Source organism: Quercus lobata, chromosome 2 (assembly GCF_001633185.2).
Source record: "Quercus lobata isolate SW786 chromosome 2, ValleyOak3.0 Primary Assembly, whole genome shotgun sequence".
In the NCBI taxonomy this organism is placed as follows: Eukaryota; Viridiplantae; Streptophyta; class Magnoliopsida; order Fagales; family Fagaceae; genus Quercus; species Quercus lobata.
The window spans coordinates 103,251,197-103,271,785 of record NC_044905.1 but is presented as its reverse complement, the minus strand read 5'-3'; the positions used below and the strand labels follow the sequence as shown (position 1 = coordinate 103,271,785).

At 34.8% G+C, this 20,589-nt stretch overlaps 2 protein-coding genes across 10 annotated transcripts; both read left to right on the top strand.

Annotated features, from left to right (window-relative positions):
* Nucleotides 1-93: 93 nt before the first annotated feature.
* LOC115977643 (exosome complex component RRP43) lies at nucleotides 94-8,410 on the top strand. 8 transcript variants are annotated; one of them, XM_031099637.1, is made up of 11 exons: nucleotides 94-225; nucleotides 1,314-1,389; nucleotides 2,686-2,744; nucleotides 4,145-4,324; nucleotides 4,453-4,502; nucleotides 4,614-4,683; nucleotides 4,789-4,894; nucleotides 5,694-5,760; nucleotides 5,923-5,998; nucleotides 7,167-7,462; nucleotides 8,019-8,410. In XM_031099637.1, the coding sequence occupies exons 4-11, from the start codon at nucleotides 4,165-4,167 to the stop codon at nucleotides 8,100-8,102; spliced, it is 909 nt and encodes a 302-aa protein (XP_030955497.1). In that variant the 5' UTR covers nucleotides 94-225; nucleotides 1,314-1,389; nucleotides 2,686-2,744; nucleotides 4,145-4,164; the 3' UTR covers nucleotides 8,103-8,410. The 8 variants fall into 8 exon arrangements, with proteins under 8 accessions (XP_030955497.1, XP_030955499.1, XP_030955494.1 ...); XM_031099639.1 differs by lacking the exon at nucleotides 2,686-2,744 and having other exon boundaries at nucleotides 4,153-4,324; XM_031099634.1 differs by lacking the exon at nucleotides 2,686-2,744.
* Nucleotides 2,723-18,634, top strand: LOC115977644. Of its 2 annotated transcripts, none has more exons than XM_031099643.1 (5): nucleotides 2,723-2,744; nucleotides 13,961-14,231; nucleotides 15,714-15,819; nucleotides 17,702-17,845; nucleotides 17,992-18,634. In XM_031099643.1, exons 2-5 carry the CDS (start codon nucleotides 13,975-13,977, stop codon nucleotides 18,244-18,246), a joined length of 762 nt encoding a protein of 253 aa, XP_030955503.1. In that variant the 5' UTR covers nucleotides 2,723-2,744; nucleotides 13,961-13,974; the 3' UTR covers nucleotides 18,247-18,634. The 2 variants fall into 2 exon arrangements, with proteins under 2 accessions (XP_030955503.1, XP_030955504.1); XM_031099644.1 differs by lacking the exon at nucleotides 2,723-2,744 and adding an exon at nucleotides 12,948-13,058.
* The last annotated feature ends 1,955 nt before the right edge of the window (nucleotides 18,635-20,589 follow it).

Here is a 20,589-nt window from a genome sequence, read left to right as displayed (position 1 = left end):
ATGGATATTATCCGAATTTTTCGGGTAGGGTATGGATACGAAAAAAAAAGAAAAAAAAAGACCTAAACTCTCTCACCGTAACTCAGTCTCACACTCTCTCTCTCTGCCTCTCCAGTCCTCACCGTCACTCTCTCTCTCTGCCTCTCCAGTCTCCGCCTCTCCTCGCCGTCGTTTCCGCCCCTACCTTCCTCCAAATCGCCGATCGCGTTGAAAACCTCCTCCACGGTATCTATCTCTCTCTCCTATAGTCTTTGTTTGGTTGCTCAGAAAATTTTGAATTCTAATTTTACTTTTTGGATGTCATATGATTGACTGAGGTGGTGCTAACTTTTGGTTTGGTTGGTCAGAAATGTGAGGAAACATTTTCATACCCATTGGTTTTCCCTCTTTTGCTAGTTTGGCTTCAAAAGAAAATTCTTTTCTGTGGTTATCTGGGTTTGACGTTTTGGGAGGATTTTGTTGATAATTAGCTTTTGTTTCCTTTTCTAGACTGAATTTGTCAACTGGTGAGTTTTTTGTTCTTTGCATGTTGTTTACTTGTGTTGTCTTGTTGAATTTGTTGTCTGGGTGTGTGTTAGATTTTGATTTTAGAGTTTGAATTCAGCTGGGTATGTGTCAAATTTGGTTTTTGATTGAATTTTATCAACTGGGTATGTGTTAGATTTGGTGTTTGATTGCATTAAGGTGTTTGATTCTATATGGGTATATGTCTATTAATAGAGAGGAGTGTAAATGCTATGATTAGTTCAGCCATCATCTCCTCATCCACACAGAAGCTTGAAATGACCACATATTTTAATTGGTAATCTTCAACCCATGTGCTCTGTTAGTTCGAGCAAACATTGAATAATAATATATATAGCTATATATGTCTTCTTCAACATGGTAACTTGCTAGCCTTTTCAGGCTACATGGTTTATTGAAGTAATCAGGTGCATTCTTAATCAAAGTTGATTATCATGTCCTTTTAACTTTAATGATTATCTACTGTAAACCTTTGTATTTGTTCTCTCATCTGTAAAGTTGGTTTACCTAGTTTTGTGTGCGCGCATGTGTATGGTTTTTTTTCTCCTCCAGGTTTTGATGCTTCTAATATTTTTTTAATTGTTTCTCCAATATATTATTGGGTTCTGTTGTGACTTACACGGTCCAAACATCCCTGCTTCTGTACCTAAAAGTTTGAATTGGCTTTTTAACTTTGAATTTCCAACAGCAATATTGTGGAGTTATGTGTTAAGTCTTTCATTTTGTATTTCCCTTGCAATGTTGATAGCCTTCAGATATTGTTTCTCAAAAGATCCGATTTCTTGCAGTGTAATTGTTGAAGCTCTAAAGGTGGATAGTCTGCAGAAACTTTGTTCATCATTGGAGCCTATTCTCCGGAGAGTTGTAAGATAATTTTTCTTATGAATTTTGCTGTTTTCCATGAAGATTTAGGATAGTTGCTTTTTCATGTTTCACCATGAAGTGATAAATTCAACTTGGCAACTGCCCAATTGGTGATTAAATTTTGATCATGGGGCTTAAAGACATTGGTTTTTGGAAACTATGTCTTACTAATGTCAATTATGTCTCTCTAGCATTTGATGGTCCAGTTTCTTATTCAAAATTATAAACTAGCTGAAAATGTGTCGGTTGTGTGGTCTTTGTGCTTCCAACATGTTTAGAACTCCTTCGAAGGATTGAAGAAGTGTCTCTGCTGTTTGGTTGGAGTGTTGGACATGCTAAGTGAAATTCTTGTATGTTGATTTATAATTTTGGACAGCTAGGGAATTTCATTAACATAGAGCCCTTGGAATAGTATAACAACAAGATTTTCTCTTGCTGAGCAGCAAAAATGGCTTTGGCTTCTTCTGTAAAAGTGGTTCTAGGCTCAATTGCTTTTGCAATCTTCTGGGTATTGGCAGTTTTCCCAGCTGTTCCTTTTCTACCAGTTGGGAGGACTGAATATGATGCAATTGATCTTCAAATCCTTGGTCTTCTCTTTGGGACCATGGTTGTCAGTGTATATGGTTGTCAGTGAACATGATGATACAATGAAGGAGCTATTTGTCAACTCAAAGTTATAAACTTCTTATTCTTTCTTTTCTTATTTGCAATCTTTATGTTTTGATATATGAATGTGTTATGAAAGTTTAGATATGGTATGACTCTATTATGATATATAAATGAAACTTTCTTGGTTTCCATTTATCACATTTTTTTTATTGATTAGTTTTTTCTTTTTTAAGATTGGTTAGTTTTTATGTTATAATGTTTTGAATAAAAAAAAAAAAATTAAATGGGTTTCGGGTTCGGGTAGGGTATGGATATCTATGGATAATATGTTCGGGTAAGATTCGGGTATGGATATTATCGGGTATTGATGATCGGGTATCCATGGGTAAAATTTTCAGGTCGGGTATGGGTATACCCGATCCATGGCCATCCCTTGTGAGAGCTGAGAGCTTGAGAAGGAGCTTGAGAAAAGAAATAGAAAAAGAATTAAATAAAGAAAGAGAAGAAATATTATTTTAATGCTAGTGGTAGAGGGAATAAAATAGTAGTAACATTTTTAAGCCCATTTATCTCTCTCTCTATATATATATTTTATTTCCTTTTACACAATACACATACATATATTCCTGAGCCCTGACTCTACTTCCTAATTGAACTCGCTCTCTCTCTCTGAGCCAAAATCCCCAGTTGGGACGCACGCTGTGTCTCTCGCCCACAGCGAGCCTTTAACCATCTTTCTTGCTTAGGTACTCCTCCGCTCTCTCTCTCTCGATTGTCTTCTTCTTCTTCTTCTTTTTTTATTTTTATTTTTAATATATGCTATAAATTATTGTTGCATTTGAATCTTTATCAGTAACTTTCCAATGCTGTGTTCTGTTTGTTGAGAAATTTTAGTACGAGAATTTTTAACTTTTTAGGTCTCAAACAATATTTACGAAGCCATGTATGAATTCGTGACTTGAATAGAATAGAATAGAATACCCTTTTTTTTTTTTTTTTGATAAGTGGAATAGAATACCCAATTTGGGTGCGTTATGTGTAAACTTACCAACAACAAAAAAAGTAGATTGGATAAAATGAGAACATGGGTTCTCTTGATTTTGCGTTTTTATTATTAAGTTTCTTGGCTTCCAAATGGAGCAACACATAGAATTGCGGCTTTAGGTGATGAATGTTATCTTTCTGCAGGCTGAAAATATTTTCATGCCCCTTTTCAGTCCTTATTAAAACAGTGTTTTGCTGGGACAAAGTTTTGCCCCAAACACTCAAATTGAGCAAAATGTTTTACAACAAAACGAAGGCACTTTAGTATTTGGTTTGTATAGGATGAATTAGACAGATTCACTTTATAATTATCAATATCAATAGGCCTCTAATCCTACCCGTTTTCAAATCCAAAGCCCAATGTCTTGTTGGTAAGCACAGTATGTTTGGGAATCACAGAATGTGAATCTCAGAATCTAACGATCTGTGCTTGTGGACTTGTGGTGTTTGTGTTTTTACTGATGAGTGATGAACTGATGTTGGTGAATGGTGATTGTGAATTGAATTTTTTCCTTTTTTTTTGGCTTTGTGACTCTGTGTTTGTGACTCTCTCTCTTATATTATATAGATAAGAGAGATAGAGAGAGAGAGAGTAGAGTTTGTAGAGATTATAGAATATATTAGTGTAGTGTTTGACTGTTTGCTGGTAGATGATTGTATCTTAATATATTAAGAAATAATGATTTTTGTGTATTTGTCTTGGTTGATAGTTTGTTAATACTATATGGAAACGTATTTGAAAATATTTTTTTCTCTTATCTGCGGCCCCCAGCTTGAAATCCTGGGTCCGTCCCTGCTTACCCTTATCTCAATACTTTCTTTAATTCCCTAGAATTTAAGTGTAGGGTAAAAAAAACATGTTCAGGTTTTTACATGCTTTGTTTAATTGCATCAAAATGATTTAGTCTTTGTTTGGTTAGCACCAAAATGCTGCTTTTTAATTGCATTATCTCCTTAGGGAAAAAAATAAAAAATAATGGCAAAATTCTGCTTTGGGAAGCAAAAATGTATTGCACTGTTTTAGATATCTTAGTGTTTGTATATAGTACTATAAGGCTGCCATATTTTTTTTGTGCCTTTTGAAAGTTGAGTTTAGTATTAGGTAATTAGAGAGAGGAGATAATGGGATTGCCAGATGCACCAGGAGATTTGTCATCAGAAGTGGATGTTGATGCTTTTAGACGCCTCTTCCCTCTTCGTTTTTACGAGCGTCATCTCACTGAATCTATAAGGCCAGATGGCAGGCCACTTGGAAGAGCTAGAGATACAACTATAGCCCTTGGTTAGTTATCGCTTATGTCATCTATTCAGAATCTTATTCTTCCACCTCTCATATGGATTTTACTGTATCATTGTTTGTACTCAAACTGAATTGCTCAATCCTTTTTTCTTTCCAAAAACAAAATCAAGGAGCTGTTGCATCTGCTGAGGGTTCAGCATTGGCAAAGATTGGTTCAACTGTTAGTGCCTTTCTCTTACTTTCTCTCTACATTTTGTTTTGGGCTCTGTAAGTCTAGTTGTTTAATTTATTTTGTGATCTAATAACTCAAAAATTCTTGTTCCTTGGATAGACAATGTTGGCTGCTATTAAAATGGAAGTAATGACTCCTTCCATGGACTCACCAGACGAAGGCTGCATAGGTTGACAATTAACTGCATATTTTCATATGTATTTTTTTTTTGTCTTCTCTTGCCTTTATATGTTTTATATATGGGATGTCAATATGTAAATCTTTGTCATTTCAGCTATCGATTTCCACATGCCTCCAATTTGTTCTCCAATTGTTAGACCTGGCAGGCCAGCTGAGATAGCACCAGTTGTGTCAAAACAATTGTCTGACACTATTTCAAGGCATGTAATTATATTCTCTGTGTACTTCTTTCTGGTTGAATTTTCTTTTCTGAAATCCTTTTAAGTTGGAACAATGAGCACCAAACCATTGACAAAATTTCAATGGAAATTTTATTGATCAAGAAAACTGTAACTAGGGTTCCTTTATATAGAGTTCCAAACTTATTATCCTTGTAGGATGGTAGGAATAGGAAATAGCTCCTCTATCCTAGGAAGAAAAGGAATTAAATTCCCGAAACAAGTAGGAAAAGAAAATAAGGTTTAATTAATTAAAAAATAAAATAAATCCTAGACATTAATTATTTAGGCCTTAGGCCCAACTAATAGCAGACTTCATTCATAATGCCACCGGTGAGGCAATCTTCTTCTTGCGTCTACATCCATAAGTATGCTATTTGGAGGCCTTTATTGTGTCTGTACTCTGTACCAGGGCATTATATGTTCACATATGCCAGTTAGTCTAGTCATTTAGGATAGGATCATGATGCCCAATGAATTTATTGTTTCAGATGAATTCAAAAAAAAAGGAAAAAAGAAAAAAAAAAAAGAACAACAGAATTTGTTATCAAATTACACATTTAGGCTCATCTCCATAACTTTCTCTTTGGTACTTACTTGTTCCTTATCTTGCACTTGTTGTGCCTTGAAGTCTGAAGCATCACCTTTTTTTATACGATTATTTGTAGGGTTGATCAAGACCTCTATTTGGTGGTCAATTATCTTATCTAATGTTACTTTCTTAGCTTATTCAACTTAAGTGTAACTTTACTGTAGTGACTAGTTATATGTGCTGTTGCAGTTCTGGCATGATCAACTTGAAAGAGTTATCCTTGGTCAGTGGAAAAGCTGCTTGGATGGCATACTTGGTAATGGTTTTTTATTGTCTGCATCATTATCATCTTTATCTGTTTGAATTTAGAAGTCTTCCTTTTGATGCTTTCAGCATTTTCTTTTGGACAGATTGTTAATTATAATGGTCCTTTTTCTCTATTGGATGATAAAGAAAGACTCAAAGTCATATCTTGCAGGACATATACTGTTTGGATGCTGATGGTGCTCTCTTCGATGCTGCTTTACTATCAGCTGTTGCTGCTTTTTCTCATTGTAAGATTTACATTCTTTCTGTCATTTGGTATTGTCTGTGACCTATTTAGATGCTAGCAACAGGCCTAACAGAAGCCTAGAAAATTTATCATACTTGCACACAACTCAACACGCCCCAAAAATTTGAATCTCGATTATACTGTTTCCTTACCTTTCCTGATGTATTGATGGTGAAGAGAGGCATGACTCTGGTTTGTACCCTATGTATGTAGCTTGATCATACTTGGTTATGTATATGAAATTACGCCTTCTTTTCCCTGTTCAAGTATATGTTGCAAGTTTTACGATGTTTCTGTTGGTTGTGTTTTACCTTTTGGTTTACTTGGAGAAACTGTGTAAATGCACATCAGTTCTTTTATTTATCTTATTGTACAAGCACTGTAGAAAGCTTCTTGATTGTATGGCGCAAGTCCAACCATGTATTGGACCTCCACCAATTTAGTGGTTGAAATTTTTGGATAGTGTTAGACAATTTTAATTTGAGAATTTTCTGTCACATGATCTCCCAAAAATAATTTCATTGTCCAAGCCAATGAGCTCCTGCTTAAATTGTATCTACTATCATTATAAGAACAAATTTTTACCTGTCAAAACCTAGTGGTTGAAAGCTTGGGATGAGCTTTAAATCCAAACATCTGGGGCTTGATTCTCACTAGGAGTTCCACTGAATTACTCCTCAGGGTGGGTGGCCCTGCCTTGGTGAGGTTCCACGTCGTTAAAAATATATATATCATTATGAGAACAACATGGAGGGTAAGGATGTGGGTTCAAATTCAAAACCCATAGGGTATGCATGTAACTTACTAATCAAAAGGAAAAAAAAGGGTGAGGTTGTGGGTTCAGAACTCACTAGATTTATGAATAACTTACCCAAAAAAAAAAATCATAGTCTAATTGCTTTGCTAGAATTAGATGGTCTAAAATTGATTTGTTTTATTGAAATCATAAACTATGGGCGGGATCAGATTTATTTATTAATATTTTTTGTAATCCAAGTTAGTGATAGATTGAGTGTTTGTTAAAGATTTGTTTCTCAGTTTCAAGTTTTTATAACTACATAAAATTTTTCAATTCATATGTTTTCATACGTATGAATGCAGATTTAACTCAAAATCTTTAACTATACCTGCAGTACCTTATTTGTTATAAAATTGTCCATGCCTTGCAGTACAAATACCTGCAGTTTCCCTAAATGATGATGGTAAAATAGTTGTTGTGTCTGAGGAAAATGGAGGAAAGCTGGAAAAGGATGCTGTTAATAAAGAGAGGATGAAACTGACGCTGAAAAGCATTCCTTTCTCACTAACATGCGTACTTCACAAGAATTATATCTTGGCAGACCCCACTGCAGAGGAAGAGTCCATCATGGAAACTGTTGTTACTGTGGTTTTGGATTCTTCAAGTCAACTTGTTTCTCTTTACAAGCCAGGTGGACCAGTTCTCGCCTATACATCTGCTATCCAGGTTAGATTTCATCCTTAAAAACACATTTAAAGGATCCATCAAAAGTGTCAATTTGTTGAGCAATTTTAGTATGTTCCAAACTTTGGTTCTACAATATACTCAGTTAAACCATAACAATTATAGTAGAATGCTTTTTGATTGTGGGGAATATGATCATAATATATCTGAAACTAAGATTGTAAAAACTGGTTGACATTGATTCCATCCTTTTGTGGAATCAAATTGGAACCCAGGACTCGATATGTTGTTGGAAGGTTTGAATTATTAGACCTTTGTGTAGAAAAGGAATTAAAATTTTGAATGGCTGGGAAAAAAGTTATGATGGCATTATACTTGATCAAATTTTGAACAAATCACCCCCCACCCCCCTACCAAAAAAAGAAGAGAAAAGACTCAGTGGAGACCATTTTTATACTGGTTTATCCAATTTATGCACAATTGTTCGAAGGAGCATATATCAGTAGATATTAGCCAATGCCCTTTCAACAATGACCTGTACAAATACAAAGAAAGTTATTAGCTGAATGTTGATGATGAAAAGTTGCTGTTGTTTCAGGATTGTGTTGCATTGACAAGGCAAAGAATGAAGGAACTACAAAAGATTTTAGATGAAGCCAATTCTGGTATGGAGGTTGATTAGTGCAGTTAATGAGTTTGGCTGTTCTCTTTCACAGCTATATTTATGTATTCTTTGTTTTCTGTAGTGACATTGTTAAATTTATAAAATTAAAAAAAAAAAAAATTGAAAGGGGTCTTCATTTAAAAAAAAAAAATCTTGGCTGCACAAGTGGAAGAGTTTGTTCGTTGCATTTTGAGAGAAATTGTGTAACATTTTTTTATTCTCAATGGTAAATCAAATGCGACTTTCATAAAGAAGTCGACCTATCACTTGTAATATCTCTTCCATTCTACTCAGTTAATTGCCATTGACTTCCATGTTAGAGTTAACGACTTCATTAATGCCCTCTTCTTTCTCTCTCTCTCTCTCTCTCTCTCTCTCTCTCTTTTTGATAAATAATTGCATAATTGAAGGTTTTTTTTTTTTTTTTTTTGATAGTTCAATTTTCGCAAGTGGGAGAAGAGGGATTTAAACCTTTCTTCTCATAAAAGAGAACAAGTAAAGCCATTGAGCTTCAAGGCTCTTGGAAATCCATAAAGGAATCCATATATACCTTATTTTTTTGGGTTGTAAAATTTAGCGTTCCTTCCCTTTTATTATTATATTAATAAAGACAATAAGTAGTTTGAATCTCTTCTTCCTCCAGCGTTGGGGTTAATACTTAAATAAATTAAATTAAATTAAAAAAATAGAAAAACAATAAGGTTAAAGATCGCTTACTGTTGGATCTTGATGGAAATGTTTGCAGTCTAGACATGGTTTAAAACTTCTTGATGTCCGATGCAATTATGAACTAATTGATAAGGTAGCATATAAGAACTAATTGATAAGTTAATGTATAAGACATGGTTTAAAAAATGTAGAGTGTAAGAAATTAAATATCCAAGGGATTAAACTTCTTGTTTGCCTTTTTTCTCAAAAAAAGAAAATTCTTGTTTTCTTGTCTTTTTTCTTTAAGCTTCCGTTTGGGAGGAGGAAATTGAACGAAATGAAAATAATAGTTTTAGAGTATTGTTTTCGTCCCTTGTTTGGGAGTTTAATAGAGGAAATGAAAAATCCATTTTCTTGTTTGAGAATTTAAGTGAGAGAATGAAATTGGTAGAGGGAATATTCATTTATCTCTATTCCTTTAAAACCTTAAATTTTCATTTCCCCAAATTGAGAGGAACTAGTGGATATCCCGTGCAATGCACAGTGCATTTTGATAAATTTAGTAAAAAATTATTTATGATCCATTGATTTCATGAATACTATCATTGTTTGTCATAATTAAACTATGAAATTTTCTAGTAAAACAAAAGTGAAACTAAATAAATTGGGGGGAAAATTTTTGTAATTCATTCAACTAACAAATGTTACCGTATTACGTTCACATTATCACCTACAAACCTGGTGGTTCTTAGGTGTTTTTCTTGTATGATTTATTCTTTATATATAGATTTTATAGTGTTAATTTCTATATTTCTTATACCACTAAAGTTTCTATCTCCACTATATCAACATCTATAATTTGTATGTCAGTGAAAGTAGCTTCTTTTTGTTTTTTTGAGAATCAAAGTAGCTTTTCTTTAGTTTCAGAATTGATATGAGATAAAATTAAGGCCCATTAATATTTTAATTAAATAAAAGTTTGATTTTCTAAGACCTTAATTATAATAGGGTGAAAATTGAAAGAATGATATCTTAATCAATTAACTATAAAATTTGCTAAAATACAACAACAAAAACAATAATGTCATAATAACGCAATAATATCAATTAGCTATAAAACATTTTTAATTTTTACTCTTCTTATAACACAAAACTACGTCATTTTATAAAATATTAATATTACTATTTATAAAATATTTATGTATAAAATATATATATATATATATATATTACACTAGTTTAGTGGTAAGACACGTATGTGATAATATTTTGCCCAGATTCGAACCCCACTAAAAACATTTTTAATTTTTACTCTCCTTATAACACAAAACTACGTTGTTGTATAAAATATAAAATATTACTATTTATAAAATATTTACGTATAAAATTTTTATGTAGAATTACACTAGTTTAGTGGTAAGATACACATGTGATAATATTTTGCCCAGATTCAAACTCCACTAAAAACATTTTTAATTTTTACTCTTCTTATAACACAAAATTACATAGTTTTATACACTAACTTAAAAAGAAAAAAAACCCGTGTGGGTTTTTGGTTTCGTAATTCTGTTACCAAGTCAGACTTCACTGCACTGCGACTAGGATTCTTCAAGGTTAGGTTTGCATCATTTCTATGTACCAAATTATGCGCATCTATTTCATATGCCATTTACCCTTGCAGGAGCACTGCCCACATGCTCCAAAATTTGATTTTCACAAATACATGGTGCGGACACTTGAAATTGATTTCAAAAAAGTTGTTGGCATAAGGTAAAACTCAAAGAAAGGTTTAAATTTAATTATTTAATTATTATTTTCCAAGATTCAATTTGACTTTTTAGATAAACGTTGTTAACTGTAGCTGGTACCTATGGCTGTTTGTTGTAGTTTTCTTGCTACTGAATGTGACAGGTAATTTCCAAATCTTGATTGATTCACCTTGTTTCATAATTGGAATTAGCAATGGTAGAATAGGACCTTAGAACTCATTTTACGAAAGCGTCAGACCTGATTTCCTTCTTAGCAAATGCCCATACTAGAAATTGTCTAATAGTATCAAGACATTGTTTAAGGTGTAAAAACTAAAAAGTTAAAAAAAGAAAAAAGAAAAAAAAAAAGATCCTCATCATATAATATAATTAGATGGTTTTTCCTGTGTTGGATGTTTCTGTGTCTTTGATTTCTTTTTTAACCAACCAACTTTCTATTTACATAAAACTAAATAAACAAAGAAAAAACAATAACACAATTAATTAGTTTTTAATTTTTGGATAATCAAAATTAAAAGCAATACACAGTATTCTTTTTTGTTTTGGTCAAACGAAACGATGCAATAAAAGAACAACACAACCCAAGCTAGAACTAAAATCATTATACAGAACTTTTCAGCTCTTGAAAATTGAAATTCAATCAAGAGAGACTCTCATCACTGGCCCAACAGCTCTTTAGTCACACTCACACAGTCACACACACTGAAACTCACGGTTCTCTTTTATGTGAGCGTTTGGGCTCCGCGTTCGCTGCGTCTGCGTTTTTCCAGTTCGCGTTTTCTCTTTTTTTGTTTTTTTTTGGCCCGCTTTTGTTGACTTTGGGAGACAAATTTCGCTGTTATAAACAGTAAATATACTGTTCATGCACTGTGCTGTTACTGTTTATATATTAAAAAATATTAAAAATGAGTCCCACGGTACTATTTACACATTTAAAAATTATTTTACTACAGTGTTTTCAGTTTTCAGTTTCAGCAACAATAAACTCAATCCAAACGGACCCATATATCTGCTTCAAAATAGGCTTCTTCTTTAAAAACTTGGGCCTGGGCTTGATTTTTAAGCCCATTTAGCTCTCAATGTATACATTTTAATTTTTTTTTGGGGTAAATTTCACTAACTACCCCTGAAGGTTTGGAGAAATGCCAAACAGGTCCACAACTTCTCAAAACTAACCAATTTGGTCCAAGTACGACTTATTCTCTAAACACACTTAACAGACGTTAATTTTTAACTCTATTCTCTCTCTTCTCCTCTCTGACCCAAACTTCTCCTCTCTTCTCACTCTATCGCATGCGTTTCTTCTCTCTTCTCCTCTCTGACTCAAAGCTCTCTTCTCTCTCAAATCACCACTATAACCACCGAGACATAATCGGCCAGACCTATAGCAGAAGGCTGTGGAATGGGCTTTTTCTTCTTGATTTTTTTCCCGGTATGCCACTCCGTGAGCAAGGAGAGCCACGCACGAGCTACCTCTGACTCGCCAATCCAGTCGGTGATGTCACTTTTTGCCAAGGATGTGGGCAAAGGCAGGTGATCAAACTTTCTTTAGCAGCTTCAACGGAGTTCAAATCTCGGCGGTGAATCTTGGTTCGAATCTCGGCGGTGATCAGACTTTCTTTAGTAGGTGATCAGACTTTTTGATTTGGTATTTTCTGATGTGTTGGATTTTTTTTTTGAATTGGTGGCGATGGTTTTTTGTTTGTGGGTCTCATTGATTATGGGTTTGGGTTTGGGTTTGAGAAGAGGTGGGTTTTGTTGAATTTTCTGGTGTTTCTGGGGTGGGGTTTGTGAACCTTGTGTTTGGGTTTGTGGGTATTTTCTGTGTATTTGAACCGGGGTGCGTGGGTTTAGTGGTTTGGGCGGCTGAAATTGGTTTGATTTGGCCGTGGGTTTTTGAATTGGTTTGATTTGGGTGACTTTGACTATAAATCTGTGGTGGTAGGGCTCCTATTTATGGTTTTGGTTTGTGGTGGTAGGCTTTGAGACGATGGTGGTGAGGCGGTGGTTTTCGTATCTCAACGAGTAGATTTGTGGGTTGTGGTGGTTTTTTTTTTTCTTTTGGGTGCGATTTGAGTTCGGACTTGTCATGAATCGGCGGCGTATGTGGGTTGTGGACCTGTGGTGTTGTGGTTTGGTGGTGGTCACACGGTAGTGGTCTGAGATAGAGTGAGAAGAGAGAAGAGAAGTTTGGGTCAGAGAGGAGAACAGAGAGAAGGGAGAGTTAAGAAATAACGTCTGTTAAGTCTGGTTAGAAATTAAGTTGTACTTAGGACCAAATTGGTTAGTTTTGAGAAGTTGTGGACCTGCTTGGCATTACCCCAAACCTCAGGGGTAGTTAGTGAAATTTATCCTTTTTTTTTTTTTTTTTTTTTTTTTTTTTTTTATTTCCTTTTACGCAATACACAATTGCACATACATATATATTCCTGAACCTTGACCCTAATTCCTAATTGAACTCGCTCTCTCTCTCTCTCTCTCTGAGCCAAAATCCCCAGTTGGGACGCACGCTGTATCTCTCGCCCACAGCGAGCCTTTAACCATCTTTCTAGCTTTGGTACTCCTCCGCTCTCTCTCTCTCTCTCTCTCTCTCTCTCTCGATTGTCTTTTTTTTTTTTTTTTTTTTTTTTTAATATATGCTATAAATTATTGTTGCTTTTGAATCTTTATCAGTAACTTTCCAATGCTGTGTTCTGTTTGTTGAGAAATTTTAGTGCAAGAATTTTTAAATTTTTTGGTCTCAAACAATATTTATGAAGCCATGTATGAATTTGTGACTTGAATAGAATAGAATAGAATACCCAATTTGGGTGCGTTATGTGTAAACTTACCAACAACAAAAAAAGTAGATTGGATAAAATGAGAACATGGGTTCTCTTGATTTTGCGTTTTTATTAAGTTTCTTGGCTTCCAAATGGAGCAACACATAGAATTGTGGCTTTAGGTGATTGGTGATGGGTGGCAATTGGTGATGTGGGGATGGGGGGATCGGTGATTTGGGCAGAGACAAGTTGCCGGGCGGGAAGGGATGAATGTTATCTTTCTGCAGGCTGAAAATATTTTCATGCCACTTTTCAGTCCTTATTAAAAATGTTTTGCTGGGACAAAGTTTTGCCCCAAACACTCAAATTTGAGCAAAATGTTTTACAACAAAACAAAGGCACTTTAGTATTTGGTTTGTATAGGATGAATTAGACAGATTCACTTTATAATTATCAATATCAATAGGCCTCTAATCCTACCCGTTTTCAAATCCAAAGCCCAATTTCTTGTTGGCAAGCACAGTATGAGAGGTTTTATGCTCAAAATTATAACCCACAATTCTCAGTTTACTTTGCCATGCAATTTGTTAATACAGAGTTTTGGCTGTTTTTGAAGGTGTTCTTTTTTTACTATCAAAATTTATAATGATATGTTTGAGTTCTTTATGTCTAACTGTAATCATTAATCCCTTTGAAGCTATTGCTGTTTTAATGGAGGGAGGAGACAGCTTGTTAGATGCCATCTATGAAGAGGATAACTTAGAAGGCATTGATGATGTTGAGATGCTTGATGTTGAAGAAGGAGAGTTGGTGGAGCCCAATTTACATAATGAAAAGGGAAAAAGCAGTGGTGGAGATTTCAATTTAGAAATTCAAGGATCTCAAAGTAAAAATCGTGGGCTTCGGGCTAGAAAGAAGAAGAATAGGAGAAAGAAGGGTGGCTCAAGGCCAGTTACAGACATAAATAGGTAATGTTCTGCTAAAGTTGGAAGAAATGGTTTTGCTTTGTTTATATTAATGAAACTTCTGTCTTTATTTAGTTACTTCTTGTACATGGCTTCTTGATTCACATATATGTTTATAATATAGAATTTCATAATTCTAGTAAGCTTTTATGTCATTGCATATTGATTAAAGTATTATAGAGTTGTTTCAATTTAATCACATCACTTGTTTGGTGTTGTTCCCTTTGGCATGTGATGCATGATAACCAAATAGTCTTGGCTACCTTTGTCTAATTTGTTTAGTGTTTTCAAGACTTAACTGCAAAACAATTCATTTATAATCCAATAGATATGCAATTTTTCTTCTTTGCTCCTGTTTTCATATGATGGAAGAATGTATTATGCGCTCTCTCACTTATGTTATCTGACTTAAGGTTTCCTTAGGGAATCTCCAATAGATAAGGCAAAGCCTACTTTTATTTTTATTTTTCTCCCAAATTTGGAGAGCTAGCCAAATATGTTGCTCCAACAGACTTGCTAATTGCTATCCACTAGGAAAATTTTGTAATTGCTAGTCTCTCCAAATGTGGAGGGCCAATGTAGCTCTCTATGCTCATTTTCATCCATTATTTTAAGGTAAATTGCACTAAGAGTCTAAGACCCCCTTAAATTTTATGATGTTGCAATTAGAACCCCCTTAATTTATTTTTTTCGCCAATATGGTATGGTAACTTTGATACTGTACCAAATAAACCCCTTCTGTCAACGCCTTTTCAATGTCCTAACAAAAAGATGATGTGGCAGCACAGGATTTAGAAAACAAAAAGCTTCAAGCTTTATTATTTTCTTCCTCTTATCCTACATTTTCTCAACAACCAAACACAATTCAAACTCAAACTTGATTAAAAAAAAAAAATTCACCTTCAGAATAGAAAATTTTCCAAGCAAGCTGAATGCCTGGGAAAATGCTATTCAAGAAAAAAAAAAAATACTATTAAAAAGAAGCAACAATGTACTTTAGAAACCCACCTCCAAAACAACTAATCAAGCTAAAAGTTCCTGAGAAAATCAATCCCAGAAAAAGTAACAATAGAAAATTGAGCTAGGAACCCCACCACAACCACCTCTGGCAACACCAACACCACAACAGTCGCCACACACAAACATGTCATGAAATGAATCATAAAAAATCAAAGCACAGTTTGCAATTTCCAATTTCTACTAAACTCTCAAATCTACAATCTCAAAGATCAATGTGATTTAATCTAAAAAACAAAAAAAAGAAAAACCCTACCAATGGAAAGGTGGCTAGCTGAAATAGATAAGTTAATTTTTAGCTAAAATTTGGCTCACTCGCTGTAGAATCGGAGATGCTGTTATATGCAATAAACTTTGCAAATGGTGTACAAATTTATCAAGATTTTTTAATTATTTTGTGCATTCAGTTTAGAAGGATTTTTAGTAGCTCATGCTTTGGTCCTGAAATTTCTTAACTTTCCCTTGCAGGTTTGTGTTAGATACGTGTAGGCGTTTGAAAGAGAGAAAATCATACATGGTATATACGGCTGTAGGTTGTTTGGGAGTTTCTGCATTAAATGATCTCGTCAAAGAGGTAATATACCTTTCATGCAATCTAGTGCTTTATTCTCAGGAAGAGCATAATAGATCAATTATAATAAGCAGCAAAATGGTTTGTCTGAGTAAATGAAATTATTTGTCTTCAAGGTTAATTACATAAGAGAAACTACATTCTATAACTTAACCCTGATATTATTGTTCGTTATTATTTGCCTTGGTATAGGCAATGTGGAATTACTTTCGGCTGCTTTCATTGTCTTCTTCAAATATTGAGTATGGTCCCTATTTGATTATTTGCCTTTGCTAGGTTCTCGTTCCTTTCAACCTTCTTCCCTCAGCTGTATAATTTTTATATCCATCCTTCCCTTGGTTATATGCCTTCGATGGGTTCTCGTTCCTGGCAACCTTCTTCACTTGTCTATATAATTTTTATATCCATTCTCTTCTGACTCCTTGAATACCGCTGGACCTTGTAATTGTTATTGGGTAAATGGTCTCTGCACTTGAGCTGCTTTGTGGATACCCTAAACTTCATTTTACTTCTTGAGCCATCTGCCTCTTCTTCTGGTGCTTCTTTAGATTGTAATATTAAGGGGAAAATAAATCCTTCGGTTTGGAGTTGACGAATATGATATGCTTGCTTCTTGTGAGGAAAGGTGAGAATTTTGGTTGTGCTTGAATTTGGACCAGCCTAGGGCTGAAAATGCTTGCTAGCCAATCTATTTAAGACCATACAGCCTTTCGTAGTTTCTGATGCTCAATATTGTTTCCCTACCCTTGCAGATTTCTCTTGCAGAAGCCATTTTGCTCATTTCAGTCATGTGCTCTGAGCTGTGATGTCCTATGGCTGAAACACTTCATGATTTGCTGTATGTGTAGGTTGATGTCTTTTTTTCCCCCTTGTTTTATCAGTCAGTATGCATGTAAAAATTAATTTCTCACGATAGGATTAAATGTATTTGATATATTTTTTTTGATTGAGAAAAGTGTCAACCGAGTTTGCAAATCAGAAATTTCTCAAGTGAACCCGAACTTTTTTTTTTTTAATAAATACTCTAGACTGAATTACTAATAATAAATAAATATTTTAGACTGTTAATTTGGAAGATCACCATTTTTTGATTGAAAGCACGTGTCAATCATGTTTTCTAGTCAGAAATTCATAACTTTCTCAAGTGAAACCACAGATTTGTTTCATAAATATATTATAGACTGTTCATTTGGAAGATTTTTTTTTTAGCTGATCATGTGGGCATACTATTACATATTGTGTTATTATCCTTTAGGCCGGTAATTTATTTGTGTGTTAATTGTTTTCTTCTTTTTCCTTTTTACCTTGTCATCTGTTCATTATGTACATTTTATTGAATCTTCTACAATGTGATTGTAGCAACTGTTTAGAAGAAGTGAGGACTAGATAGACCATTGACTTAGAGAAAAAGATCGTTATAAATCAATGGATTTAGGGTTTTCTCGAAGTTGCTGTGTGTGTGTGTGTGTGTGTTTTTCAAGGCTAGTAGTGTGTATAAGTTGGAATAGGAGTATGAATTTACATTATGCACGTTACATGTTATACTGTGTTTAGGCAATGGCCTATATTGAAACATTACCTAGCCTTGCTCAATAGCTTTTGGGCAATCATGATTGAGTGCTATGCAGGGACAGCTGACTGAAATTTTCTATCATTAACAGATTTTACCTATTTTACAATGTAGAAAGAGGGCATATCTTTATTGAAGTAATTAAATCTTATAACTAGTTTCTATGTATTTGCGATCTTGATTGCTTGTAGGTATTTGATACTTGAGGAAAGGGTCTGCTGACTCTTAATATTGTTACAGTCGTTCTCTTTTACTTTCCCCCAGTACATGCCCCTGTGCAGTTCAGTTATCTTTTACTGATTGTGAGATTTTCAGGTGGATGCAATTCAGGCTTGTGGAGGTCAGATGACTGCTGATGGCAGCCGCTGTCGAAATGGTGGTGGCATATTATGGAATATCATTAAAGCACGAGAACCAAAAGCCTACAAAGAGATAATGAAAAAAGTGCAGGAGTTTGAGGCAAATAACCTTCCTTTATGTCATAATTTTCTTTTATTGGCTGCATTTTATTATTCCCAGATATAAAATTACAATATCACAACAGCTTTCATGATGATTTTTGAAGTGAATATAAAGTGCTGATTTTTTTTTTAATCATTACGCAGAAGCAATTCAAGCCATCAAATAATAGACGAGGAGGGGAGCCAAAGAAGGAAGGTAATTCACCAGGAACCACCCATTCATTTGCGGAAGGTACTCCTGCCACTTTTTCGGATAATTCCCAGCCAATATCTCAGATGCAAAATGAGCAGACAAATACTGGTGGTATTGAACGAGTGTCTGTTTGTGATAGACTAAGGATCCCAGTGTCTTATGATGATGACCTTCTTGGAGAGGATACGAAGGGTGATGCAGCTTGATTTTTGGATCATAAGAACTTTATATGGCTTGGTATTGTAGGTTTCATTCCCAGATGAGGTGCCAGATTATTGTTGTGTTTATGCCATAGATGAAACAAAATGTTCCAACCCATTTCCATTTGGGTGGGGATGGGGGAGATTCCTTGTTTTGTACAAGAGAGGCTGCTGCAGTATTGATGATATTGGATTTTGTTTTAAAAGAAAATTTCCGATAGAATCTCAATTGAAGAATGATCCTAATCACCATTTTTTGTGATGTATTCATTGTTTTATACCCACTAAGCCTTTTTGATGGTGGATTGTTCGTGATTTATTCAATTGATTCTCTTGCTACTCTTTGTTATTTTGGATGAATATATATTATCTTGTTACTCAACAATTACTGAAAGCAATTGTTGTGTATTCCTTTTCCCCTCAACTAGTTTTGTTATCCTCAGTTGTAGCCCGGATTGTACAGTTTCAGATAACTCAAGATTGTGCCAAGGACAAACCATACCAGGAATGGCCATAATCAGAGGAAGAAAGGCTGTTAGTTCAGGGCAGGGGGCAAAACTTAGCAATCTAGTTGTTATTCCTTTGCAATTCTTATTGGTAAAGATAATACTATTGGTGTTGCATTTATCAATGCGGTTGTGTTTGAATTTAATTGTCGAATTTCACCCAAGTTTTAGAACGCAGTGAAGGTTAAGACTTAAGACCTAGCTGTAAGTGGGTGATCAACTGGATGTCAGTAATTCCATTTTTGGTGATTGGCCCCTTCCTATAATTTCATTCTTAAGCAATCTAGTCAAATAAACACAAACGTGATTCCCCCGAAACTAAACTAAAAACACAAACACAATTAGTCTGTCTTTTGGATGATCATAATTTAAACCAATACAACGATTCATTTTTGTTTACCTCCTAACCCAAAAACTATAATAACTATAAACAACTTTTGTCATCAGCTCTTGAAATCCTATCCAACAGTTAGCTTCACACTCTCACTCTCACGGTTCTCTCTAATCTGCTTATCCTTCTTCTTTTGAAGTTAGGCCAAGGCTTGATGGGCTTGGTCAAGAAACTATCCAAGAGAGAAGTCTAGAGGGGTTGTTTATTGGCCTATTGCATGATTTGTTTGCTACGTGTCACAAGGTTGTGCGCATATTTAGTGTTTGTTTGGCAACATATTATCTAGTTTTTTGATGAAGTTTTTTTTTTGAAAGTACTTGTACCTTGAAAAAGTGAAAAAAAAAGCATGTAAAAGTAGTGAAGTTTTACAAAACTGCATATAAAAACTAAAAACTAAAAGTCACAGGAAATTTTTCAAGAGTCATTGCCATGATAAATAATGCTGCAGCAACTGTAACATAGGGGTACTTGTACAGCAACGCCATGGCTGATTCCAAAGTCAATGCTGCGGCAACTTCAAAGATTGTGTTGTATTTGGCAGGCCTAAGCAAAATGATTATAGAGAGGGCATTGACTGTAAGAAGTGCAGAGGCTAGTAACCCTGCAATTTCAGAAAAGGCTTGTGATCTATATGGGGCCACAGCCACAGCCACTGCTGGGTTTGGTACTGTTCCATCAGAAGAAAGGCCTAAATATTGAAGCCCTGTTCCAGAACTGAGAAAACAGACCCTTGATAATTTTCAAGAAAAGCAGTGCACCTGCCAGGGTGTATGAGCAAAACTTGTATGGCTGCGGAGAGGGTCACCCCAACAAAATAGTAGATGATGTGAGCATAAGTACCATGAATTCCAATTGTGTAAGCATAGAATTGGCTATCGGTAAATATGCTTAAAGCACACAGAAAGCTTACCAAACCAATAAACAACCAGAACCTCCGACCCAGCTCACCTGGGTTAGGGTATTACTATTAACAGAACGTGCGTTGGGACTAGCCATAGTGATATTCAGCACTGGATTATGCTTAACTCTTCTTGGCAAGGGTTGATCAGAAGGCGCTTTCATAGAGACAGGATTCATGAGAAAATACACAGGTTATAGAAAGAGAGAAAGGTTTGGGCTCGGAACTTGGTTAGTTCTGATACATATATATATATACAAGCTCTTCTCCCTTAAGCCTTAAGGCATGAAAATGTTTATTTATTTAATTATTTTTTAATACAAACTCTTCGACCTTCTTGAGCCTTAAGGAGTGAAAATGAAATTTTGTTAAAAAAAATAGAAACTCTTCGCCCTTAAGCCTTAAGGAGTGCAAATGATTTATTTTTTAATACAAACTCTTCGCCTTAAGCCTTAAGGAGTGAAAGACCGATCCCAAGGTCGGTGCGCAGTTAGTAAAAAAGTCATAGCGTTAAGCTTACAATGATCGGTGGTGCTGGTTTTAATGGTGGATTT